Genomic DNA, 27,892 nt, shown 5'->3' with positions numbered 1-27,892 from the left:
AAAGTTGACCGGTCGCATAGCCGACTTATGTCCAGTCCACAAATTTACATGGTAAATTTGTCGGCGCACCTTGCCGTGTCGTCGTGAAAATTCGCGATGGTCGTAAGAATGGTCGTTATTTGTCTGTCACGCCCCAATTAAATACAGTACAACTCTATTAAGTAAGTTTGTTATAAGCTACGTTATAATATTATCCAATTGGCTGTTTCATGTGTGAGAAAAATAGATCTACGTATCTATCTAATCTTTTTCCTTTCTTTTCTTGTAAGACAAAGATAGACTCCCACAAGCATTAGAATCAAATGGAGTGTAACGAGCGGAGTTCGTAGAAATCTCTCAGTAACGTTGGAGTAGTATGTAATCTTTCGTTATCTTCCTATTGCATCACTGATTGTAAAATCGCTTCCCACGCACGTACGTGAAACATTCACGCACGCGTGTAGGCGCGCGCACACGCGCCTTTTGCGCGTTGATCTTGTGTTTTCTGCCTAGAAACGATGGCTTGGAGGATGCGAGCAATTCGTTTTAAGGTTAAGTAGCGTATTCAATGCGCGTTTAATGAAAATTTTGCGAATTCACGATTCATAAGTCGCAACTACCATAGCCAGTAAATAGTCCCCTATATTGAACTCTGTCAGGAGTTTCGTTACACTACGTGTAATCCGTCCTTGCGTGTACCTATTACAACATCTGTCGAATCACTGTGCTACGTCATTACATTAAGTCATTACACAACACCTATTGTATTGAAACTTCGATCACAATTTGTGCTTCATTTGTGTTTTGGATATAAATAAGAGATCTTTTTGTATCGTTGCAATCGCAATGTATCTAATTGGATATCTAATGTAAAAGATCCATCTCATAAATTAATAATATTTTGTAATTAAGATAGATCGATGCAATCGATAAATCACTCAGACATGTGGTAATTACATAGAAATTTATCGTTTTTTTTTGTTTTTTTTTCCCCAGTGTAATTTCTTATATAATATCTTGATTATCTCTTGTTGTGGTTTGTAATTGGATTGCTAGAGTTAAAATTATGGGAAAAGCGAAAATATTAAAAATATTCAAATATGATAATAACGCGTGATATATTCAGAGAAAATCTATAGATTTGAAAATATTTTATCGCTATTTCTGTTCAAAGAAAAAGAATCCATGTTGTAAAGAGAGAGAGAGAGAGAGAAAGTGAGAAAGCAACATCCGTTCGCAGAATACACCTTCGTACGGATCCGCGCCCAGATCCTCGCCAGGTGAGCGCGCGCGTGAGAGTGACCGTTATGCGGGTAAAACGCAGGTAGGGCACCGCAGGTCGGTTCTCCAACCTCCTAGCGCCACCTGCGCGATCCGTTGACGTTGCCTCAAAATGGCCGTTTCTCTCACCTCAGACCTTCCCGGAACGTCGTCGGAGGCAGGTGGCGATATTCAGGCCCGATTCGACTGCGCGGGGCCGCCTCGCCTCAAGTGCCGAGACCTCATTCCAAGGCTTGTCCACGGACAAATCGAAAAAGCGTGTCGGATACGTTCGTCGCGCTTTCGGCTGGTCGAAAGTGGTCGTCGTCGTCGTCGTCGTCGTCGTCGTGCGTAATCCGCGAGAGGCGCGAGGAAACGCGGGATCTCCTCGATACGGACGATCGATATCGCCAAGTACGATCGTCGGAACAGGTGAAACACCTCGGCGGTACACCTCTGTTCCTCTCCTTCTTAATTCTTTTCCTGGACGCGAACCGCGAAACGGAGCGAGGCGCTCGCTGGTGATTTCGATGCGCGGTGCGGAGATAATCGTTGCGTCGAGGGGGGCCGCGAGGATATCGCGCGCGCGATCGTCGGTACGCGGTGCTCGAGGCTCGTTGTCGTCGTCGTCGTCTGCGATCTTTTACCTGGACGCGGAATAGGGGTGACCAGAGCCAGATTCCGGAGGACCAGACGAGTCGAGAAAGAAAGAGGAAGAGAGAGAGAGAGAGAGAGAGAGAGAGAGAGAGAGAGAGAGACCGCGACATGCCTGGCAGTCACGGATCCAGTCATCAAGATCGCTCGCGGACGAAGCGAAGATTATGAGGACGTACGTATCAGCGCAAGATATATTCGCATTTTCGAATGTAACAACTCTTGCTCCACTTTTACCCGGAACGGAATCGCCATTCCGCGATTCTCGATAGTCGATCGCGTCAGCGGAATTCCCGGCAAATGTGCGTACGAGGGCGTCGCCATGGTTATTCGTAGTTATCTACGAATCATCCGTTGCCCTTATCTTTCGGCATGACCATACGCATCGTTTCTGAAATATTTCATAGCGCCACATTTACCTATTTGATTGTTCGCCTCTTGTATTGTACTTGATAAAAGCTTCGCAAATTACCAAGATTGAATCTATTCGCGGATCTCTGTCGGAACGATCGGAGAAATTTTCTAGAGAGTATCCTTCAAGACTCGACCATTATTCGTGTACGACGGGTGTCGTGTGAAATCTGTCGTAGAATTAAAATTAGGACACGCGCTTTTGAAGCGTCACGGGACGTATCGCGACGTTCATCGCGCTACAAATTTTAAGTACTCCGAACTGCGCGCGTATCGTTGGTATTTAAAATCTCGTAAATTTTTTCAACGAGAAGTTGAAAGATCTTATCAGAACCATCGGGATAATGATACGTTCCATCTTCATAATTAAATAAGAAATTAAGAGACCGTTATTTATCGGTCACGCGTTTTACGCGATTTAATTGACTTTTTACCTCGTTAATCAAAGCTGTAATTAAAGTTTATTATCAAAACGGAAATACTTTTAATATCCTGATCGCGGATAGATGCCGAGGTATATGGATGTTAAATCGCTCGTTAAATTTACGTTGCGTCAATTGGAACGACACGAATGGCAACGTCGTTTTCATGAATCTTTTTTTTTACAACAGATTCCTTGATGCGTAAATATATATACTGGGTGGCCCATTTTAATCCATCCAGTCGAATATCTCAAAAACCAAGCCCGGAAGAAAAAAATGTTTCCAACAAAAGTTGTGTGGCTTCAAGGGGACCATAAGATGGTGACAATAATTTGACCTTGGAAAATCATTCGAAGGTCATGCGAAGGTCAACTTTAAAATCTTAAATGGAAACCCCCATTTTTTATTTAGTATTCTTGTAGCTGACATCGAGAGTTTTCCAAAACGCTATAATAAGGTATTTTTTCATTAAGTTTATCAAAAACTAAATATTTTACGGGATATTTAATTTTTTATATCAAAATATGTCAGATTAAAATATAAAATTACTCAAAAAGTACTTAATAACAAAATACTTTATTATAGTGTTTTGGAAAGCTCTCGATGTCAGCTACAAGAATACTAAATAAAAAATGGGGGTTTCTATTTAAGATTTTAAAATTGACCTTCGCATGACCTTCAAATGATTTTCCAAGGTCAAATCATTGTCACTATCTTATGGCCCCCTCGAAGCCGCATAACTTTTGTTTGAAACATTTTTCTCTTCCGGGCTTGGTTTTTGAGATATTCGACTGGATGGATTAAAATGGGCCACCCAGTATATATATTAATAAATAAATATATAAAATACATATATTAATAGATGCGACATAAACGTACACAACGCGTATTCTTTGGAGATATAATATATGGAATGGTTCTTTTTTTTTTATTACGTTCGATAAATGGCTAGAAAAATTCGATAAACCTACGCGAGCTATTGTTATCAGAAACATATGTTAATGATGTCGGTATTTCTTTTCTTATTGGCGCGACGCATCCCGTTATTTCGTTGTCTCGGCGAAACAGGATTCCTCCGCGCGTATATCCGAATCGCGGCCGCATTCCCCGTGATTTACCTCGTAATAAAGTCGGTGTGCGTGCGTGGCGGGCGTGAACATACCTAGGAGAAGGTGGGCCAGAGAATGGGGACGCGGGCAATCGCGAATGGGCATTATCGCGCGCGTAAATAATTTTCGCGTTCGCGACGCGCGTCTCGTCTTCTTTCTTACTTTCCGAAAAGTAAGAATTTTCCTTCGATTTTCCCGCGCGATTGTCCTCCCTCGTCCGTGGCGCGAATATTTATTATCCCGCGCCATCGCGGGTCCGTTTTTTTCTTCTTCTTTTTCTTTTTTTTTTCCTTCTTTTAACGGGCGATAAATGACACCGGAAGACGGGCGCGATTTAGGATAAAGGAGAGCCTATTACGCGACCAATCGCACTTGCCAGCTGCCCGTTTCTCACTCCGGAGTTATGCAATTCGCCATAATCGTGCCGCTCCGATCGCATTCCGTTCTCGGCGTACGCAAAAGGCGCGGACTCTCGCGGATGGTCGTCGACCAGGGACGGATCTAGGTGAATGGAAAGTAATGAAACCTGAGCCTGAAAGTTTCCCCCGGTTGTCGATAGATCTTGGAAGAAGAGAATAATCTTGTACGAAACTTATCAAATAGGTCTGAGATTAGAGATGTACGTTTCTTTTAATACGCGTCTTCTTGTTCAAGCTTCGCTTGAAATCCTTTTTTGTATTTTAATAAAAAAGTCGACAAATATGGAAGATAAATTACATTTATTGTAGTTTTCTCGATGATCGATAGTCTCAGAAATGTGGTCCATCACGTCCAAAATTGAAAACGTTTAAAGTTGTAAAAAGAGGCTATTTTAATGTAATTTGACGCGCTATTGCTAAAAAAAGTTTTATTCCGTTCAAGATTAAATCATGTTCAGAAATTGATACCTCGATAAAAAATGTTGATTCAAAATTGCATCGGAAAACTATATGTATGGGAAATGTATGCGGTTACTGCTATTTTTTTCTTGAAAAGAAATTATTTATCGAACTATTATTATCAGCTTATCAAAAATCACTCGCGCTGATCAAGTTTGACGAGAATCTTACAATTTTCGCGCTTCATCAGCCGCGGCGTGCGAAATAAAGCGCGTGGTTTAATGACACGTGTTGTTTCCGTTAAAAAAACGGAAATCGGTCCGGCTCGTTAATCGGCTAGAATTTCATTACGAAAATTTATCGTCCGATTGAAATACCATATAGTTGTTGCGCGCGACGAGGGACGTATGAAAGAATCGCGTTTAATTTAGCGAATAACACAGGACTCGTATATCCGCCTGCAGTTACGTCATAATCAATATTACGCATTATTAGTTCCATCGCCGGCAGTTACCGGCATAGATACTGGGGGCTTATATACGGCACGGCGCTATAACAAGTATAAACATTAGCTCTCGTTGATGAAGCGGTGTATTTCGAGCCGGATGCTAATGACCGTATCTACTTATGCATCGTGTTATAAAAATAAGTAAATCGATCAATGTCAATTACCTCGTTTCTTTCCCCGTTAGCGGAAATAAATCTCTTCAATCGAATCAATGAAAATGTCATATGATTAAAAGCAGCGACAAGATCTCACCCAAGATTAAGAGTACGTCACTGATCTTCAATGAAAACACTCGCACTTTACTCCTCCGTTTTATGTGTCGGCATAATGTAAAGACATACACAGTAAGATAAAGTATAAATAATATTCAAATTCGGAATTATATTATACTTGTCTATTCGTAAGATGTAGCAAACTCACAAAAAATAAACAAGATTCTCGGTCGAATCTCAGATATTTTTTTAACACAAAATATGTACATATATATATATATATATAATTATAAATTTATCTTACACACATATATTATATAAAAAATTAATTATATTATATTATATTAATTACATTACATTATATATTATATTTTAATATTATATTATATTATGTATTATATTTTATATTATATAATGTATATATTATAATTAAATATTATAATATATAAGACGGTTATTTTAAAAATATCACTGATTCAAACAGCCACTATTACTAACTGATTCTCTTAAATGAGATTTTACTTGCAGTACTTGCACTTTGAAAATATATTTGAGAATATATAATTGAAAATATTGCTAATCAGTAATAATACAGCCATTAATTCCATTTCAAAGAGCATATATATTTACATCTCGATATAGAAAATTTGATGCATCTTTTAATCTTTTGCTATTTTTAAATAAAAATAATAGCAGGAAAAGTATATTTTTCTCTCCTCGATACACCTAGATTTTATACGGAGTCGTGTGTGTGCGGGATAACAAACTATCGTATCTCGCAGTGTCCGAGAGCAGGTCATGCCCATCGTGGCCTCATTTACAAAGAATTAGCTCATACCTCGCCGTGATGTGTGAGGACCGCGATATACGCATCGCGACGTGTACAAAATCCTTTCTCCCGATATGGCGGTGCGTGCACCTCGCTCTTGGGAAGAGGAACTTTCCGATACGTTCCATTGGTATGACGCGCGTCATCGTGAGATCGCGATCAGCTGTGATTTCTGCATCGATTTCATCGTAGCAAAAATTTGTTACGACTACAAAAGGGGAACGACCTTTCGGTCAATTGGCTGCGAAAAATTCCAATTCGTTGTATCGTGAGAGAGAGAGAGAGAGAACCGGAGGCACGTGTCGTGTTTGATGAATGCATTGCTAATAGCGTGTTGCAAGTGCTATTGTTCCAATCGTTTATCGACTATAGTGGCATTTCGAATACAGGCCATTGAAAATAGCCACTTAAATAGTTTCGTTTAAATCAATTATTATTTGAAAATACATCAGACGCACACCTATTTTCCGTGAAATTCATAGAAATACACACACACACACACACACACACACACACATATATATATATATATATATATATATATATATATATATAAAGAAATATATAACAAATATTTATTTTAAACGCAACAATTGGTTTATTAAAATAATAATTTTGAAAAAATTATCGGAAATTTTTATTTAAAATAATATTTGAAGTTTCACAAACTTGCGTTAACTTTTTCAAATATTGTTTCTTGTATTTTTTTTTCAAATATTGATTTAATGAAATACGGATAAAAATGAATATGAGAGACGTAAACCGTAAAAGAAAAATAAACAGAGTGAATAGAAATTCATGAAATTAGTATTCAAATATTTTATTATACTATCCATACAATGGGAGAAAGGAATAATTACTTTAATGGATTATTTGAAGTCTGTAATAAGAGAAATATTTTTATATATTTTATACATTTCAAGTATTTACTTATGATGTATAAAAGCAAGTAAATTTTTCAAACGCCATTTTAATTAATATAATACAAATAAATTATTTTATTTTACATTAATCATTTATAATTTATTTATAAATTACAAAATAAGAAAAATAGCTTATATAAATATTTTCATTTTCCATTAGAAATGTATTATCCTTTTACGCCCATCTTCCCTCATTGTCCATTATACATGAAGTGTTCGTTATAAATAATTTTTACAAAATTGTGATTAGAAAAATCTTGATAAAGAATTTTGAGTTTTAAATTAAAAATTTAGATATTATTTCAAGATATCAAGATTATGGTAAATATCCGTGTAAAGTGAAACAATTTTGCCGTACTGTTAATTTATTATTAATCCACAATATGTTTTATTGATGAGGGAAAGTGGAGACATAATTTGTACAATAGATACAAAATTTTAAATCACACTTATTTGATTGCTAATAACCGCAATACAAATAACATTCTATTATAAGGATTTAGAAAGCATTGCGGATAGATAGATGCAAGAAGTAGTGCATTTAACTAATTTAAACAGTATACTGTTTTCATAAATAATGACAACTGAGAACCATCTTGAAAGTAAATGATGCTTGAAAAAAAAAATTTCTACAGAATCGTAGAAATTATTTCTTTCTAAAGTGGAAAATATATCGACATTTCGTACGATATTCACATTCCATCTATTAATGCTTATAATTGTATTGATTATATATATATATATATATATAATCATCTCGCGCGCTAATATAGGGGGGGAAAAAAAAACAACGGAAATGATAGATTAACTGATTCGGAGATATATTAGTATCGAAAATTTCGTAGTGAAAAATCCATCGAGTTGAACGATACGTGGGAAAATCTTGCCGTTACCGTAGGCATATCGCGGTCGTTAAAGGTGTCGCAATTTTATCTGCTTAGTCGCCCACCACGAGAGGTATTGGTAATGATTCGTTGCAAAATTTCGCAGGAAAGTGTCGGCGGTTCAGGCTCGCCTCATATACACCTTGTCAAATCGGAATAGATCACTTTAACCTGACCTTGACATCCCTTCAGCCGCCACCCAAGAAATCAAATTCGGATATATGATTAGGAGCTAATCTTTTGATGATTTGTTAGTGTAATCTCACAAATTTATCGAACATATCGATTAGCAAATATTAATTCATAGTGTCCCACCATTCAATTTCTGCCGGGCTCTTTCCTTCTCTCTCGTTTGTCCTTTGTTGATTCTTCATAACTGTCAATCGCGAAAACTAATTACGATCGCGCAAAAATCACACGTACACGAAGCTACATCAAACTACGGAATCAGAATCGACGTATTATTTCTGAAAATTGATCACACGACGAACACTAGAAAAATAATGATAAATTATCATTTAAGATTGTCAGCCAGCGCGAGTAATTAGTTCTCGCGAGTACCGCGTCTTACCTAGTAATTAACTCGCATTTTGTATAGTAATTAACGGTAATATCAGGATAAGATCGACGATAATAATTTTTGAGAATTTCTCAGTCATCGTTAAAACATGGCGGGTACAATAAAATCGAACTGATTCAAGTGTTGCGTTCAATTGATAAGTATACTTATTATTGACATCGTAGTTTAATGTAACTTCGTGCAAGCGTCTTCTCCCTTTGCAATATAGAATAAAATACGCGCCGTGTAGGATATTAATGTCGGGAGTGCTATGTAAAGTGCAGCGCGATCATAATTAATCGTGTTTTCGCGAGCGAGTGTCATGTAAATGCCATGAAGGAGCAGTAAAGAACAGACAAGACAAGGAGACCCGGTCGAGGCATCAAACGACGTTGAAGTAACGTGATGAGATAGATAATTAATAATTTTGTATTTGGCTGAAAATAATTGCCGATAATGTTAAAAATTTCGTAATAAATTTAACCGGATGCAATAACAATGTGCGATTCGATTAGAAACTCGATATATCGTCGAATTGAAGTATAAAACGAACGCCAATTCCAATTGCTAAGGTTGCGTGTTTTAAATGCTGAGAAATTAATAGTTGCAAACTGATTCTTACGTAAAATTCTTTCACGTGCGTTTGATTACCATTTTCGGCATCTCGCACATTCATATCCTGTCTTGGTAAAAGTCATTGAACGTATATGGTATATAGGGACTTTATAAATATTGTCTCGTGCCATAAATAATAATAAATAAGAATATAAAGTAACAGATTCGTAAGTATAGACAAGTATGAAGATTAAAAAATTCTAAACATCTCTTTATATAAATTTTACGCTATATTTATCATTTCTTTATGATATTTAATATCTAGATAAAAATTCTCCTTTATTTTAATCATGTTTTACGATGGTGAAAGTAATCCTTCGTTATGATTTTCTTCTTCTTGATATATTAAAACGAATGAAGAAATATGAATAAATATGAAATTTTACAAATTGCAAATGAGAAATAGATTGACTTTCTTTTGAAGAAAAATCAAAGAGAAATTAGAAAAGAATGGTTAGGCTAGGTGAGTCGTGTGTCGATCTCTAAACAGCCTCTAATGCCCGGTTATTCGTCTCGTGGCCAGCGTCGCCTTGTATTTATCTCGATGGTGAGAGGCAATTTCTCTATTCCCTGATCGAGGCCTTTAATTTCCAAGGTCGCACGCAACGAGAGCGAAACACTGTGCCGTGCGAGATCGTAGCGAGTGGTGAGCAGGACGACGAAGCCACAGAGAGTGCACGGAGTGCGCGTCAACAGAGTGATCCTCCGACGAGCAGGTCATCATGTATCGGCCGAACTTCTACGAGAGCACGTGTCTGAGATGCGCTCAGACCGTCTACCAGGTGGACAGGGTGGGTCCCCTCAAGGACTTCACGTTCTTCCACGCGGGGTGCTTCAAATGTGCGATCTGCGGCACCAAGCTCACCCTAAAGACGTACTACAACAATCAGCACACAATCAACGACAAGGAGGTGTACTGTAGCAGTCACGTGCCCAAACCAGGGCCCGGGACCCTGGACGGATCCAGCGTGGGTATCAGGAGCGCCCTTAACGTACCTAGAAGCGGTTACGTCAATGAGCAGATTAGGGCAGGAGGCGCCTCGCCGCGCGGCGTCTATCCACCTTGGTAAGTAATGTGTGTTTTTTTTTTTTACTTTATTTATTACAACGTATTAACGGTTCTGCATGCACGGGATCTCTGAAGATCTCTCTTCGTCTCTCATCTTCATAAATTCGACGATAGCTATAACATTCCTGCATTAATTACGCACGATAATAATATTAGATATTAATCCGTGAAAAATTCCGCGTTATCTCGCCTTTCCAATCGAGAATCTTGAATAATTAGAGATTTAATTAGAATTTAACTTCATCTCATTCCCGTATGGTTTTCATATTCCCTTCAATCACGCGATTGTAGAATATAATAATTTATTTTTTCTCTCTTATCCAATTCACGCTGCAGAAAGAAGAGTCAATGAAAAAATGACGAAAATGATGTTCAGGATACTCGATCCGAGATATTAATTGCTTTGGAGAAATTAAATGCTTTAATGTGCTCAAGGCCGCATATTTTTCTTCAGCGCAAATCACCGTTATTGTCTGAAATGTATTAGGCGTACAACTTTGCTTCCGCCGTTTTCCTATAGATGGCTTTAGCGGTAAGTAATGGTCAAAATAAATAGATCATAGACGTCATGCGATAAACTTGGGTATCTGTCAATATAACCCCATAGAAACATTAGTCGATTTGTGTCCGCGTCATAAAGTTATTCTCGATTGAAAATGTCAGTTTACGAGCCAAATTCTCGTCATTTGCGGGAGGTTTTAATTTTCTGCCTCAATATGAAGAAATCTGCGGCTGAGGCTCATCGAATGCTCTCAAATACTTATGGTGAAGCCGCTATTAGTGAAAGAACGTGTCGTGAGTGGTTTCGACGCTTCAAGAACGGTGATTTTCACGTCCAAGACCGGCACAGCGGTGGAAGAGAGAAGGTTTTCGAAGATTAAGAATTGGAGGCATTACTTAATGAAGACTCGAGTCAAAGTCAAAAAGAATTGGCACGATCATTGGGAGTGACTCAACAAGCAATTTTAAAATGTATAACCAGTTTTTTACAATAAAGCCTCGAATTTCGGGGAAAAAAAAAACGGCGGAAGCAAAGTTGTACACCTAATAAGATAACAGTATATATCTATAAGAGCTATTGTCATCGTGGGAACGTTAAAAGTAATTTTGGTGCTATCCTAAGATAACAAATGTCAGCGTAATAGCTCTTTAATAAATACCCGTCGCGTGAACGCATCTGTTTTCTTTCGGCAAATAATACACTCGAGTCATTCAATTTTGTAGGACGCTGCATAGATTTAAATACGTAATGCTGCTTCAAAGATGGACTCATTTGAATCGTAAATGGACGCGAGAAGCTAGACTCTTCACCCCAATTTCCTATATTTAAAGAACAATGCGATATTTCGCAATGCACCCGCCACATCTTTGCATCACTGTATTCCAATTTTCAATGATGTTCGGAGAACATGATCTCGCGTAAAAGCGTCGGCCCTTCTCTCGATATTTCTCAAGATTTTTAACTTTTTTTCTCGTCGAGCTTACTTTCGCGCAAAAACGTGAATGTACGTCGAACGCAATTTTAATATTGGTGTTACGATATTAGGGATACAATACCGAGGGCACGCTTGACAGAACTTACCTCCAATTTCTCCACTTTCCCTTCGTCGAGTCCGATCGAGATCGAACGCTGCTGGAAATAATTGCACGACGTCTCGAAATCATGTTTCGCACGAAATGCAAATGTAATCAATAGTTTTTCATCGAAACCGTCTTTTCATCATCATCTTGGTACAATATATACATACTTTATTTTTCGATCGATGGAAAATTACATTTTATAAAACTTGGGATGAAATTTTAACAAGCGGATTTTTAAATATAATATAATATATTCAAATATTTCTTTAAAATTAATGGAACAAATTCGATATTTATATGTTTTTAGTTATAGATTTACTATAAGATTTCAATAAGATTATTTTGTTCCTCGCTACGTTTTATTGCCAGCGAGTAAATCAATCGCTTGACGCCGGCACAGTTTTGCGAAAATGATTAGTCATGTACGTGCATTCTTTGGCTCTGTCTCATCTTATGGATTTTTTTACTTTAGACACCTCACTCGTGTTATGTAAGGAAATTACGTTGGCCTTAATCCGATAAAATCTTAGCGAATAAAAGCCGTAGTAGTTTACCGAATGCTGCATCATTCGGTCTTTAACTTGAAGCCAATGAGCTCATTTCTGTAAAGACTGTGTTGAGCGATTACATAAAATTATTACAAAAATTTTATTAGATTTTGTACTTTTATAAGAACATTCTTATTAACAGAAGGAATAAGGAAAAAAAGAATTTTTTGAAAAATCATTTTTATATGAAAATAATAAAAATTGTATATATATAGATTTACTATATACATAATATATTATATTAAAAAATATTATATTAAAATTATATTATATTAAAAAAGAGAAAGAAAGATAAAGAGAGAGAGAGAGAGAAGCTTACGGGGCGTAAAGTCTTTAACACTTTTATAAAATCGAAAAAGTCATTATGAAAAAATATCAGAATGAAGAAATGTTGGCATTCATTTAAGAGAACGAAAATAAAATATTAAAACAAAATTGTTAATCTGTTGCATAGAATAATCATAAATATAGAAACTTTCTTAAAAGAAATCCAAAATCTAATCTATACACTTGCGTTATCGGCAAATTTGATCCGATCGGCAGTGTGCCCGTATAACGTAGAAATCGTGATCGCGAGGTTCGATAACTTGATTAAGTAAGCTAGTCGCGATGTGTTGCAAGAAGTGCGCTGCACTCTACCTAGCTCGCCGTATATCCGTGCATTATTGCGCATCTTATTCTTACATTCATAGAGAATGCGTACCCTGCGCGAGAGCGAAGCGCGTATTACGTGTTTTACTCACCTCGTATAAAGGCCGTCGCGGTCCGCGTATCGCCGGGATCTCTCTTAATTAAGGGTCATCGGTATTCTCGATCGCGCTCGAATCTGTCGTCCGTTTTAACATCTTTCAATGCAACACATCCGCGTGACAAACGCACGTGTAACTTTTGTATACCTTTTTGTGGCGTCTACGTGGGCTTTCCCTTCGGTTTCCTACTTTCAAATCTTGTTTTTTTTATATTTTTTTTTATTTCGATCATTTTTATCAATATATGAATTATTTTTATTAATGTAGAGAAATGCTAATAATTTTTGGAATTTTATATAAAAATATTATTAAAGTGCGATGTTAAAAGTAGCTTGCAGAGTAGCTGGAACAACATTATTTATGAAATTTTTGGAGAAACATTTTATGCAGTTTTTATTTCTTTCATCGTTTCATAAACATTTATATATCTCTTTATTTTTTATTTTTTAAAGTAACGTACAAGTCGCTTGCAACCGCAGTGAGATAAATATATGCAGTTTTTATTTCTTTCATTATTATACGCATTTATTATACATTTTTATTTCTACACATTGTTCTCTACGTTTATTTTTAATAAGCCTACCTAGAGATCCCTCCGTGACGCTTGCCCGATTACTAATCCGCTGATTTAGCGAATCTAATGCCGTTTCTTATACTTACCTTTCGCGGCTCGATGATCACGCGCGGTAAAAGAACAGAGATCGAGAGAGAGAGAGAGAGAGAGAGAAGGGGAAAGGAAAGAGAGACGAGCATAGGCTCCGTTGCGTGAGTGAATGAACCCGGGAGAGGACGAGCGAGAGGTGTAACAGATTCATTTAAACGATACACTAAATTCTCACAAACAGCGCGAGGCTATCGTGCCGGGTGTGAGAGATTCTTGCACCCGTTGAACTTAACCGCGACGCTAATTGCAACTCTACTCTCGGTGAGTAATTGCGTCCATTATAGTTATCCGGAATTATGGGTCAAGCTCGCGCGCTGAATGGAGGAGGGGGCGGGGGAGAGAGATGGCGATTGTATTGCATGGATATGTGGGTTAACGTAATCGACGGACGACGGCATCGACCCGGATTCTTTTCCGGCATCGTCGTGTAACGAGCGACCGTTAACGGCCGTATTAAGGACACACCGCGAGTGTTCGCTTTTATCTCGTTATCGTCGATTATTAATATCGTCAATCCTCGCAAACAGATCTTTGACGTTTAAGGAAACGTACGTGAGATCTTTAATTTTGCGATAATACTCGAGAATTTTTCTAAAACATATTCGATTAAAACTTTAGAATTTGAGAAATGACAGACGCTATACTAATTCAATTTGCATGAGAATTGCTATCGGGAGACTTTTCGCTAACTGGAAATATGGAAAACTCTCATCTCCGAAATGACGGATTCGATATGCCAATTTTGGAAGATTAATAATCAAAGTTTTCCCTTTGCACATCTCCTTGAATACTATTAATTAAATTATTATTAATTCGCAATCTTATATGAATTCTATAATTAAATTTTCGTAAAATTCTAATAAAAGTTTCGTTCCCTAACGATGAAAGGAACTCTTAGGAGCTTCTCTTAATGTTCTTTTTACTATCGTATATCGTACGATAATGAAAATTATTTAATCGAGAACGATTAGAGAACACACATGGCCGTTCCGGGACGAAGAGAAAGACTCAATGTGCGTTGTCGTTTCTCTCGATCCCTGGCAACGATAGATCTCGTCGAGGAACAATGCTCCCGCACTCCCGGATGAATTCCCCTCGAAATCCCCTGAAGACCCGTGTGCACGCTTCTGTTGCAGTTACGATAATGTAGACTCGCCTAATTATGCCAGGCACCTGAACGGGCACGGTTCGCCACCGGCGACGAATTCATCGTCCCAGCGCGATGGCATCCACGGCGGTACCGGCGGCACCGGCGGCGCATCCTCGCCGTACAATCACAATTATTCCGGGGATGGCAGCTATCAGTACGGCAGATTCGACGCGAGCGCCCTTCACATCGCCCATGCGCTCAAGCAGACCGAGCTACAAAAGGGCTACAGCAAGGCCCGCGAGAAACCCATCGATTATTATCTGGTGAGTCACGTTGGCGGTCGATTGACGTAATCCCTCCTCCTCTCTCGTCATGGTCGTCGCCGTATAAGGACGAGAGCGTTACCGCTCTCCGACGCGCGCGTCAGCTGACACACGCAATTTCCGCGGAGAAGCGGAAAAAGCTTTTCTCCGCTGTGAAAAAGAGATCGCGGTTCGGTGTCTTTAAACAAGACACCGATACGGCAGATTCTTGTGTCTTGAAATACATTTCCTACTCTAAAAAACAGGCTAATTGTCTTTCTAATAACGGTAAGACTTTTCAAATTGCCCGTAGTCATCATCTGTTTCTAATCCGAGTAATTGTATCTCGACCAGTTATTAAGTTTTTATCTAAAAAGAGATTTATTTTTTAATTTCTTCCATTATTTTTTTATCTTGATCTTTTACAAATTTGTAAAAAAAAAAAAAATTTTTAATAAATTACGAGATTCTATGTAATTTCTCACTTTAAATATCTTTATATATATTCTTATTTTTATTTTTTTCTCCTTGATTCATAAGAAATTATAATGCTTCGAAATAAATAAATAAATAAAAAAAAAAAAACACCAGGAGGAATGATCAAATCACGAGAAAATTGATGTAAAAGCAGCAGTAAAAGGTATATTAGATGAAAAAAAGATGTATAAGAATTGCTATAGCATATTATAAGGTTTCAAAATCACTTTTCTTGTGCGAAATTAACAAATTTAAAGATTCTGAAATAAAGTACAAACGCAAATTACGATCATCGAAGAATGCGAAATATCTATCTCTTTCAACTAATAGATACAATCAATCAATCACCCTTTGTATCTAGATAAAGTTTCTGAACGGAAGGAAGCGATTGAACAATAAGGACTTAAAACTTTATTTCAGAAAGTTCTACCAATTTAAGTTACATAAATAATTGTCAAAATTCTAAAAATCAAAATTAAAAAAATACGGTCCTGCGTGAAGATTGTTGCAGCTGCTCGCTGCAACAGACATTTTCATGATCCTTTCCGCCACCAGGATCGAGCCGTTGTTCCTCGCCTCCAGGGGAAGCCTGTGAAAATAATTATTAATTAATAACGCGAATTAGCAACGATAATTTCGAATTGCGTAGAGGGGGCAAACAATGGCGATGTGCTAATTGACTTTTTTGCGCGGGTATATACCGTCCGCTGATTATTAGCTTCTTCCTGAAACGCGGAAACAGGTAGCGGGGAAAATGCATTGTGTGCATGAGCGAAAATACGCACAATAGGCTGCTCCAAGTACTTCCGTAGTAATCAAATCCAGATCAATGGTGTGTAAAGAGAGATACATAACTTCTCCTCTCGACTTCTCGCAAAATTTGCAATGCTCTGGTGTTCGGCCAACATCGCCCGCGAGCATCTTTTCTCCATCAATTTTTAACGTTTTAACGCTAATTTTTAACTGCAGTTTAACTTATATATTATATATATATATATATATTTTTTTTTTAGATTCTATTTGTAAAAGATATTTCATCTGATAATGGAACAATGAATTTGAGCGCGGTATAAAAAGATATTCAAGTAATTTTAATCTGATTCGCTATTACTAATAAATCAGTCTTTCACAGTCAGTGAATTAAATGTAAAACGTAAAATTTTCAATCGAAGAAGGACAAACATCACTATATGATAAACAAATAAACAATTGTATAATAATCGCATTGTATCGATAAATTAAAAAAAAAAGAGAAAGAGAGAGAGAAAGAGAGATACATATCTCTCCGTCGTAAATGAATTAAAAACAGCAGAAATTGCTGCGAGCTAATCGTGCGCGACGAATCAAACTTTATGATAATGTAAACTTGAACTCTTCGCGACTATCTCGATTCGGCGAAATCCGCAGAGATTTCGAAAATCACGGATTCGCCGGGAATGCGATCCGACGTATATATATATATATATACATATGTGTATTGTTGCCGTCGCGTGACTTCTATGCCGCGAACAATCGTTCGAAGGAGCGGGCGCGAATGCAGGAATGCAGGCGAGCAATCGTCCCGCGTGAACGGACTCTACATGAAAATGAGATTTACCGCTTTTCCCATTCGGCGCCGTAAATAAGGCCGAGCCGCTAGTCGCTCCTCCGCTATCGGCCGCGTTTTCTCCCGATCCGCTCTCGCATCGCGCGTCCAAGTCCCGTCGTCTGTCCGCGCGATCGAGCCTTATTGTATATAGTTATCTATACCTAGTTATCGCGGGGGGTCGACGAAATATATTTCCCATATTTTTCTTTTTTTTTTTTTTAATTTTTTACTCGAGACGGTCGCCGACGATAATTCGCATGGTAGCGAGTCAAATCCGGGACGAGGGAGGCCTTTCGTTAAGCCGCGAGACAATCGCGATTTTTCTTCCCCGGGACGGAATAATCCGCAGGCGCGATATTTATCCGGTATTTTTTCGTCGTTTTATGGGGGGGGGGGGTCCTCCTACGCGCTCGCGCACGATCGGCGACGGTCGAACGTACCCTGGACAAGAGGCGTTCCGCCCACACGCGCTGCGGATGATCAGATAATCGCGTACGTGGTCGCGGCGGATGGTCCCCCTTCTCACGCCGATCGGCATCGCGACGATCGCCGGTGTGTTACGTTTAATTGGCATTTACGTTTAACAGCGCGGGAACCCCAAGAATCCCAGGACCACGTAACGGATCGCCGCGCGTGACTATAATCGAATGACTGGAATTACTTGGATATGTCATGAGCCTTTTCCGAAAATCGAGCAAATAAGAGCAAACAAGAGTGACGCGGAGATTGAGAATAAGCGGGAATCTCGTTAAGACGCGCGTTTGCTTAATAATATAAAGCGTAGACTTTTATAGAAAGAAATTTAAGCAAAGATATTTAAACGAGATAATTTCTTCGTAAAGTTATTAATTTAGATATTACAGTGGAAATTATAAATCGTGAATAAAAAATTAACAACTTAAGGACTCTTCACTCTCAGAAAGGATTTCTGATAACGAGACAAAAAATATTCTTCATATATTTAATCGTATCACAACCTTATGCGGTATAAAAATAAAACAATTTTAAAATTAAATCAATAATTCCTTTTCTTCCCTCTCGAATTAAATAAGATTGTCTTACTACCTTGAGACAAGAGTAACATATACAAATCTAAGCTTATATATTCTTGCATTTAGAATAACTCGATATTAGATTGCTACAAATTTCCATCTTCATCTTTGTGAGAAAATTAACGGGATAGCACCAAGAGCATTTTATTCTAGATTTAAGAATTTTCCATTTAAGATTAAAATATTCCTTTTTCAATAATAAATATGATCGTCGCTATATCGATCCTATTTTACGATAGATTGAAGAATAATAGCGTTAGATCCGGAAATCTTTTCTGTGGGTGTTGATAATAATCTAACGCGACTAAAGAAGATTTTAATTGACTGATTTATGAAGACGAAAAGAGAAGGATTATTCGATCGATCAAAGTGCAATGCGGTCGAAAATTCGACTCGTCGTTCGCGATTATTCAAATCGTTGCCACGGAAGAACGCGTACCTATATATACACCGTCGTCTTATTTTCCCTCGTACGGGCAGGACGTGCACGCGAAGGGAAGCTCCGCGTTCGCGGGACGAGACAGCTGGAAGCAGAATTATTTCCGCTTGCGGTACTCCTGCACTTGATGGCTAATTAGAGAATCGTTGCCGGGCCCGCGGAAAGAGCCGACAGGGATAGCGCGCGTATTCGCGCGTCTCTCACGCGCCTCCGCGCGTAAACGCTTAAGGGGGAATTAATCCATTAAAGGCTGTTGTCCCGTTTCCGAGAACAAACTCGAACTCGGCAAACGGATCTCTCGCAGCGAATCAAAATGCATATCCAGGTAATATTTGTTCCTCCCGCCTCTCGGTTTATCCTTAGTAATGTGTTGTACGCGCGGCTTCCATCTGTTTCTAACATAAGGCGTAAAAACATGAATTAAAGAAAGATAGCCTTGAATTACGTCAGGGACTGAACTTGAGTATTTCGTTGGCCATTCCGAATCGTGTCACAAGCAGGTTTCCTCGTCGTCAAAATTGTACGTGAGAAAGTCTCATACAAGTTTTTACGCTCCTAATAAGACTAACTTTTCTGTGCAATCGGCATTGTAGACGGCAAAGTATCCGAAATTCTTAAATATCTACACCCACGTATAGCAAAGGTAGATACGAATGACACAAATGATCATATAATTACATATTTATTTGTAGAAACATATTTTTTACACACACACTCTCTTTCCCAACATTATTTTAGCTCTATTTACGAATTTTTTTATTTATATGACAAAACTTTTGAGAGTGATAATGCCCCGAATCTAACTTTATAAAATAAAAGAGTTGCACAAAGTGTGAGATTGTGTTGTTGACATATCGCGATAGAAAATATTATAACTTATCGTTGGAAAGGCAAAATTGTTACGAAATATATGTTACGAAAAAGAACTTGCACAACAAAAATGTAGAAAATTAAGAAAAAAAGTTATCGCTGTAACAAAAGCACAAAAAGCTGAGCCTATTACGCAGAGGAAAATGAGTAAAAATTAAAATCGTAATAACTCATTAACCGTACAGATTTTTTTTTTTTTTTTTTTATATTAGAAAGACGTAAAGGACAATCTCACCAATTTTCATCAATATTGTATTATTTTAAGATAGCTCCGATACATCCTTAAATCTGTTAACACATTTATACATTTAAGATAACGTTTAACGATAAAATAATCTTTTCAACGAATATGAAAACTACTTCTTTTTCTGCCTTGTCGTTAGGTCTAGCGGCGTTTATTCAAATTAGATAGATACATCATTACGACATAACTCCGGCGTAGGCGTCTTTACCGAGAAAAATTATGTAATGCGCGCCAGAACTTATTCTCGAGATAGATTTCTCAAAGGTACACCAATCTTCGTTGAATGGCAATTTCGATTATTTGTGACAAACTGTTTATGTGTTTCGGAGCAAACCGTTACTTCGAAATTGTACCGTAGAGAAATTGCACTGGAGAAATTTCTCCGCATGATTCCAAAGGAACATGCCCGTTTCTTTCAACGACAACACATTGCCCGTGCGCGCTCATATTTTCATTACATCAATATTTCTGGTCGCGACTACAACGAGCGAAAAGAGACACGCACAACGTGCTATATTTTTTAAAATACACCGGAAGAGGATTAGTTCGCTTTTGTCGACGAGTGGCGGGTTGTCGTTTCCCTGACGAGACTCTGTTGGAAGCGAATGAAAGCAGAAACGCGACGTGAAAGTAAATTATACAAAAAGTAGAGTACCTACCTACCTACCTACCTACGCTCTAGCTGTGAGGCTAGAACGTTTTGCTGCAGGCGTTTTAAGAAATAGAAACGTTTCATTGCGTCCAATTCTATCCGTAAACTCCGCCTTCCGCAACTATTAGCGGAATATTTCCCAGCGCGTAACGACAGTTTAATCCTTAATCGGCAATCGTATGTTTATTTTTCAAAATTACAAACGGAACGATACAAAAGATCAATATAGTATCTCTATACCTTTACAAGTAAATATTATATATTGTATTTAACGGAAAAAGATTAATCTTTTTCATACATTTTATAATAAAATGTTCTATGTATTTTCTATTTAATTTAATTGAATTTTATAATAAAATCCTTATTATATAACATAATTATATCATACACATGGCGATAATTTTAACATTTTATAAAATTGCAATGACCATTTTGTTAAATAAGTTATTCAATTTGCGATTATATCAATTAAAAGCTAAACAAAAAGAATTGAATGTTTAATACATTTCTTTATACCCTGCCATTTTACCAGGATCGCGATGAGCAGACGCGTCTCGAGATGAAGCACCGAAAAGAAGAGGATGATTTATATCGAAAGTTTGCCCACCATCGCGAGGAAGAGGACAGACGAATTCGCGAGGAATTCCGAGTATGTAATGAATCGAATTTTAAGAAAAATAATGCCATTTATTATTCGCCCATTTTCTTGTAATTATATAGTAAAGAATTTTTTTTTTTGTATAATTTTTATTTACAAGAATATGATGTACGTGTCTATATTAAAAAATTGTTTTAATAATATATTATGTATAATTTAAAAAGGACGAATGGGAGAAGGAGCTGGAACAATTGTCGGCGAGATGGGAACGGGAAAAAGGCGGAAGAGTTCGAACCCAACAATTTCAGCAGGAGAAGGAAGACTTGGAGAAGAACATGACTCTACGCAGGGACAAGAAGAAGGAAAGTCTCACGCGCAAGATGTTGGAGCACGAACGGTATTTATTATGTAATTAACGCGATAATACATCTCGCTTTTAAATCGGGCAAGTAATGCTTATACATCGCAAGTCATAGTTTAAACAATGTATATAAGTTTTTTGAGCTTTTAGAGAGAAAGCGTAACGAAAAATTTTTCTCACGAGAAAGCAAATAGCTGAATAAATTTATTACAAATATAAATAAAAATAATATAAGTTTAAAACGAATAAAAAATTAAAAGACGCGTTTATCAATTACAAAAAAAAAAAAAAAAAAAAAAAAAACGTCGAAGCTACATAAATCGAAGAATTATCAAGAGTTTATTCGAGTTTTGTATTTATAACCCCATACAGTTTTTCAATATTTCATGAAATAATCCACAAAAAATGTTTTAAATTTATTACGCGATTAATATAATCGAAATAATCTTTCGAACGGGATTACGTTAATATCGATGCTACGCACTTTTCGCTACAAAAGACTTTACGAAAAGAATCACGCGTTAAACGTCGCACGTAATGCGCCGCAGTATAGTTGCGGCTTCCTTTTTTTTTCTTTTTTTTTTTTCGGGAAACGATAAACAAGCCCGCGCACCAGGAAGCCGAGCTTCCGTGCGTACGCAACAAAAGCTGTGTTAGTTACTCCTGATAAATTTATAGAGCGGCGACCGCCGCGCTGGTGGAGAAACAGAGCTCGGAGATGCTGGAGCTGATCAATGAGGCGAGAAGCGAGTATATGCTCCAGGAGAGTTTATATCTTGACGAAGGAGACGGTTATATCCAGGAAGCGCCGCCGCCGCCTTATCCGTCGCGCGCGCCACCCCCGCAACCACCGGCCCTGGCCAAGTACCACATCTACAATGATCCTCTGGAGTTCGCTGACATGGATCAGATAGCTATTTCGGTAAGCTCTCGCTGCGAAATTCTTCAGCGCGCTTTCAGCCTTTCTTCTCTCGCGAGCCATCTCCTTCAAGATTTCGCGATCTTTATCGAGACGGCACTATCGTTGTTCGCATCGCATAGAGTTTTACGCTTCGTTTCATTTTATACTCTAGTTTCTTTTACAAAATTGTTAATATATTTTAATCGTGTTCTACGCGAAAATTTTGTAGATTCATTTTCACCGATTCACAAGTTTATATAATCGTAATTAATATTCTCTTTCTAATATTTTTGATTTCTCACGATGCTATTGTGAGTCAGAAAATATTATGCTGGGCCATAGCCATATTTTATGAACGCGGCTTTCATAAGAGAGAGAGAGGAACGCTCGTTCACTGATACTCGCTGATTTACGATATCAATGTTATTCTTAGGTAGCGCAAGAAGATCAGAAAACGTTTACCGATCTGGTGCGACAGTTGGTGAGCAGATGCGGATCGGATATAGAAAAGGCGAGGACAATATTCCGGTGGATCACCGTGAAGAATCTCAACACTATGCAGTTCGACGAGAACTTACGAGGCGACACTCCCATGGGTCTGTTGAGGGGCATCAAACACGGCACGGAAAGCTATCACGTTCTATTCAAACGACTGTGCAGGTAACAGATGACGAATATGATTTTTGCATATAATGGAGGAGACACGGTTAAAAGCTTCACTCTGCAAAACTATACATACTCGTTTAATTTTAACATGTTTAACATATCAGTTAATTTTTATAGAGAACAAGTCATATTTCTAAATGCGAAGAATAGAGGGAACTGTGAAAATATTTAATATAAAATCTGTTTTTTTTTTCCCACAAAAATAAAGGTTTTACAGCAAATCTTTTCACAAAGAGAGAGGAAAATTTAAATAGAATGTCATGTCGATGTAATAAATAAATGGAAGCTGATATGTGCTGATATGGGATTTCTTTTACTTTTATCGGGTCAATTTACGCGATTCGTAAAAATGCCCCACCTTGTATATATATATCAGTGTTCGATATTTTTATTCGCGTATATATTTATTTTACATGCCCGTAAAAAAGCAACAATATAAATTGCGGTATGCGTTCGATACAGTTATGCGGGCCTGCACTGCGTGGTCATCAAAGGTTACAGCAAGTCGGCGGGCTATCAGCCGGGCGTTTGCTTCGAGGACAATCGATTCCGGAACAGCTGGAACGCCGTGTACGTAGCAGGTGCGTGGCGATTTGTTCAGTGTAATTGGGGAGCGCGACATCTCGTCAATGCCAAAGAGGTGCCCCGTCCTGGCCAGGCGAAAGCCAAGAACGACAGTCTCAGGTAGGCCCGAAATTTGCCACGATCCATTTATAATGATTACAGTGTATATATATATATTGTATCACGCGACGAAATGATACGATCAATTTAATGACGGAGAGGATAATTTTATTTAGATACGAGTACGACGATCATTACTTCCTGACGGATCCCCGTGAATTCATATACGAGTTCTTTCCATTACAAGAGGACTGGCAATTGCTCAAACAACCGATTTCGCTCAAAGACTTTGAGGAACTGCCTTTCGTACGGTCCTTATTCTTTAGGTGAGAAAACATCTCTATTTTTAGGAAAAAAAAGACTTGGCTCTTACGTGTTCAATGTCACGCTGATTATAAACCCTCTCTTCGTTAATTATAATATATATAAATTTACCGAATGCAGCAACGTCTTGACAGCATTAAATCCTTGTATCGAAACGCGCGTAAAAACCGTTAGAATACGCAATTAAATCTCGATGGTTTTGCGAGAGATATTTCTGTTAACAATGCCTATAAGTGAGAAAGAGAGAGAATACCGTTTGGATACATTCTGCGCCTACAGGTACGGCCTCTACTTTCCGGATACGAATACGAATGCCGTTATGTACACGGATTCCACCGGCGCTGCGACCGTAAGGATAGCGATGCCAGCGCATATGCAATCATCCCTTATCTTTCATTACAATCTCAAGTTTTACGACAATGACGGCGATGGCTACGACGGCGTGTCGCTCAAGCGTTTTGTCATGCAGGTAAATATATAATCCGCGACTCCTCCCGCATCCACCTCATGATTTATCTTGTTTTAAGCGGCATCGCTTAAAAATCGTAAGATAATTTTCATAAAACAATTCAGGCATTTCTATAAAGTGAAATACTAACGACTCATTAATAAAACATATTTTTAGAGACTTGTATACTTATAATGTTGATAAAAAAATTAATCTTGACTTGTACAATTTTAGAATTTTTTTTTAGTTATATAATAAGCAATTATATAAAATCATTGTATGTATATGCGTGTTTCAATATTATTTTAGAAATTTCTTATCGTCTTTATACTAATAATATTGTCGCATATTTAATAATATGATAAAAAAATGTATGTTATATTCGTGTCAATTTATATAACAATAAGATAAGAAAATAATGCAGCGCATTTTTCATCTCTAAGTAAATCTTAAAAATTGAAATTTCTACAGTCGGTCGTGGGAAATATAGTCGCGTTTCGAGTTCACGCACCGTGTTCCGGGGCCTTCCTTTTAGACATATTTGCCAACGCGGTAACACCGAAGGAGTACTTGACAGGCGAGCCGATGAAGTTTAAGAGCGTTTGCAAATTCAAAATTGCATGCGAGGAACTGCAGACGGTGATGGTACCGTTGCCGGATTGCGCCAGTGGCGAATGGGGTCCCACCAAAGCCACTAGATTATTTGGGCTTATACCCATCACTCATCAGGTATATATATATATATATATATGTATATAAGTCTAGTTAAATCGATTTGCTTATGTAATTAATTTAGAGCAAAAGCTGTGCGAGATCGATATCAACGTAAGAGATACAGAATGACTCGAAAATACATCTAAATTTTTATCTTGTAAATATGTAAATCAAAATACAATATTAATGTGCTACAATAATATAGCGAATTTATAAAAAAATATTTTCTTGATGAGAGTCACTTGGAAAATTTACGTACGTCTTGAAAAATGAAACGAGAATAAAGCCAACTTAAAAAAAAATTATATTGAATCTTTTAAAATAACTTATTACGTATTTTATGCGAGGCAAGAACTCTGTAATATTTTTTTTATTCTTTCGGAAAGTGTCAAGAGTTAAAAAAAAAAAAAAGGTGTAATTCAAATCAAGAAAGATCGTCGAGAAAAGAATCTTGCGATCTTATCGCGTCTGCCAAACGGATGGTTTACGATCTATCGATTTTAGGAGGCTCTGGTGTTCGCCGGGCGCGAGCTCGAGATTCAATTTCGCATGTCGAGGCCGTTGACGGACTTTATGGCGACTCTGCACAAGAACGGCATCGAGGAAAAACGTCTGTCAAAGTACGTGACGCATTCCATCGCCGACGACGACGCGATCACCTTCTCCATAAGCTTCCCCGAGGAGGGCCAATACGGTCTGGACGTCTACACCAGGGAATCCACGGCCTCGCCCGTCGCTCAACACGGTGACGTCACCGGCGAGAAGCATCTCCTCACGCACTGCTGCAAATATCTCATCAACTCCAGCAAGAGGAATTGAGAGCGGATATTCCGCGCTCTTGAAACGTTCAGTCGTCTCGGCTTTATCTCGAAAATTTCCGCCTGTCGTAGAATCGTTACAAGGATCGGGGGAGTTTCAGACGTTCGTTAAGACGAAGCCAGGAGACGTTGAAGTATTCGCGGACAAGGTGAATGTTATCGCGCGATGAGACGACGTCAACAAGTTTTACGATTTCGAGAGTCTCGCTCGTTTCATCAGTATTGACAGCTCGTCTTGTCCTTGCGAAACAACTTGCCGACGATCTCGGAAAGTATATTCGGTCATTAACGATCAACTATCAACGCTGTGTCGTGAACCGAGAAAGGGAAAAGAAAAGCGCGCCAGAGACGAAGAGACAATAGCGAAAGAGCACGGTGACGTTTTACGTCAAGTCTTTAAGGACTATTTGTAGGTCGCGCGCGGATAAAGACGACACGGCATGCGATTCCAAGCTGACACGCTACCTCGAGTCTAACAATAGGCTTACGACTTGAAGATAAACGTTTAATGTAAAATTAACAATACGCAGCAGTGTCTCCTTGAAGACACGAAAGACATCTCTCTTTCGAAAGAGTCCTCGAATTGAAAAGGGTACCTTCGTATCTAAGCGATACGCGATTTTCTCAACACCCGGTATTTCTGGGACGCGAATTTAAAACGAACGTGCTTGTATCATCTACCAAGTCGATATTTCCGTACATAATAATCCTCCCCTTTTTACGTAACGTGTAATCAAATAAATTATTACGATATGCAATTTCGTCTCGTAAACAATTTCCATTATAGAGCTCTCTTTATACCTATATATTTATCCTACTCTATAACTATATTTTAGTCTCAGTACTATTATTCTTAATCGCGGATTATTTCATGCGTGATGTTTATATAGATCGGATAATATATAAACAAATATAATATATTTTATGTACGAGATAGACGCTTCTGTATATATAATATACGTATACGATCATTACGTCTTGAAGAAATATCGTCAATTTAAGTTACACGCTTAAAGAAATACACGTCGAATTATTTTTCCACCGAGTCTATTCTTTCATTCTTTTTAAATATATAATTACTTTTCGTCGGATTTTATTATTTATTTTGCAATCGAAATCGTACGTTTTCTTTTAAAAAACTGATGCATTTTCAAGTCGTAATTTTTAAAATGCACAGGTGCTATACTTATCCCTCATAATTATTCGCACACAATCGGAGTAGCAGTCATATGATTAATTAGTTATAGGATAATATTATGCGAGAAGAAATGTTATTTACGATAGCAAGAAAAAAAAATAGTATATATTTGTTATATATATATATACAATCGTGTAATATTATATATTATGTAATATCTCTCTTGTTGTTATAATTAAAATTTTAATCACGCTTACGAAAGAAGCTCCTATATTATTGTCTTACGTAATAACTCGAGCTTACGATGAATACTTTATTATCCATTAACGTTCGTAGATATGTATAAATTAATATTTTTTTATACTACATTTACTTAAATTGATGTTCGTGTATAAAGACTTAATAAATCAATTTCCACAGAATTATTTCCATTTATCTTAATGCTTAACAAATCGATTTTCGCAAATCCGATTTCCAGTATATTGGATTAGAAATTATTTAGTTGCGTAATCTTCATTTTAAACATGCGTATATTGTAAAAATATATCTTAACATTTGATTTTTTAAGTCATAAAGATCTTGTATTGATGATTGATAGACTGACAGACCAAAAATATTAAAAATATTGTTATAATATTAAATCACTTATATTATTGTTAAATATATTATTATGTCATTTTAAAATTGTTCAAATTAACTGTCATTAATTTAAAGATATGTAGAATAATAAGAAAATGACAATAAAAATTTATAACAAGCGCACCGTATAATCAATCTCAAGTTCCGTAGAAG

At 37.5% G+C, this 27,892-nt stretch overlaps 1 protein-coding gene across 2 annotated transcripts; it reads left to right on the top strand.

Moving 5' to 3' along the window:
* Positions 1-1,407: 1,407 nt before the first annotated feature.
* On the top strand, positions 1,408-27,510 carry Hil (peptidase hillarin). 2 transcript variants are annotated; one of them, XM_070295297.1, is made up of 12 exons: positions 1,408-2,068; positions 9,779-10,249; positions 14,964-15,207; positions 21,041-21,157; positions 21,331-21,503; positions 22,146-22,389; positions 22,802-23,028; positions 23,497-23,718; positions 23,835-23,984; positions 24,262-24,451; positions 24,902-25,159; positions 25,649-27,510. In XM_070295297.1, the coding sequence occupies exons 2-12, from the start codon at positions 9,906-9,908 to the stop codon at positions 25,961-25,963; spliced, it is 2,484 nt and encodes an 827-aa protein (XP_070151398.1). In that variant the 5' UTR covers positions 1,408-2,068; positions 9,779-9,905; the 3' UTR covers positions 25,964-27,510. The 2 variants fall into 2 exon arrangements, with proteins under 2 accessions (XP_070151398.1, XP_070151397.1); XM_070295296.1 differs by having other exon boundaries at positions 14,931-15,207.
* The last annotated feature ends 382 nt before the right edge of the window (positions 27,511-27,892 follow it).

Source organism: Polyergus mexicanus, unplaced genomic scaffold (assembly GCF_030449975.1).
Source record: "Polyergus mexicanus isolate NDT 795.1 unplaced genomic scaffold, iyPolMexi1.0 SCAF_5, whole genome shotgun sequence".
In the NCBI taxonomy this organism is placed as follows: Eukaryota; Metazoa; Arthropoda; class Insecta; order Hymenoptera; family Formicidae; genus Polyergus; species Polyergus mexicanus.
Note: the sequence above shows the minus strand (reverse complement) of the source record. Positions and strands in the feature narration are given on the sequence as shown.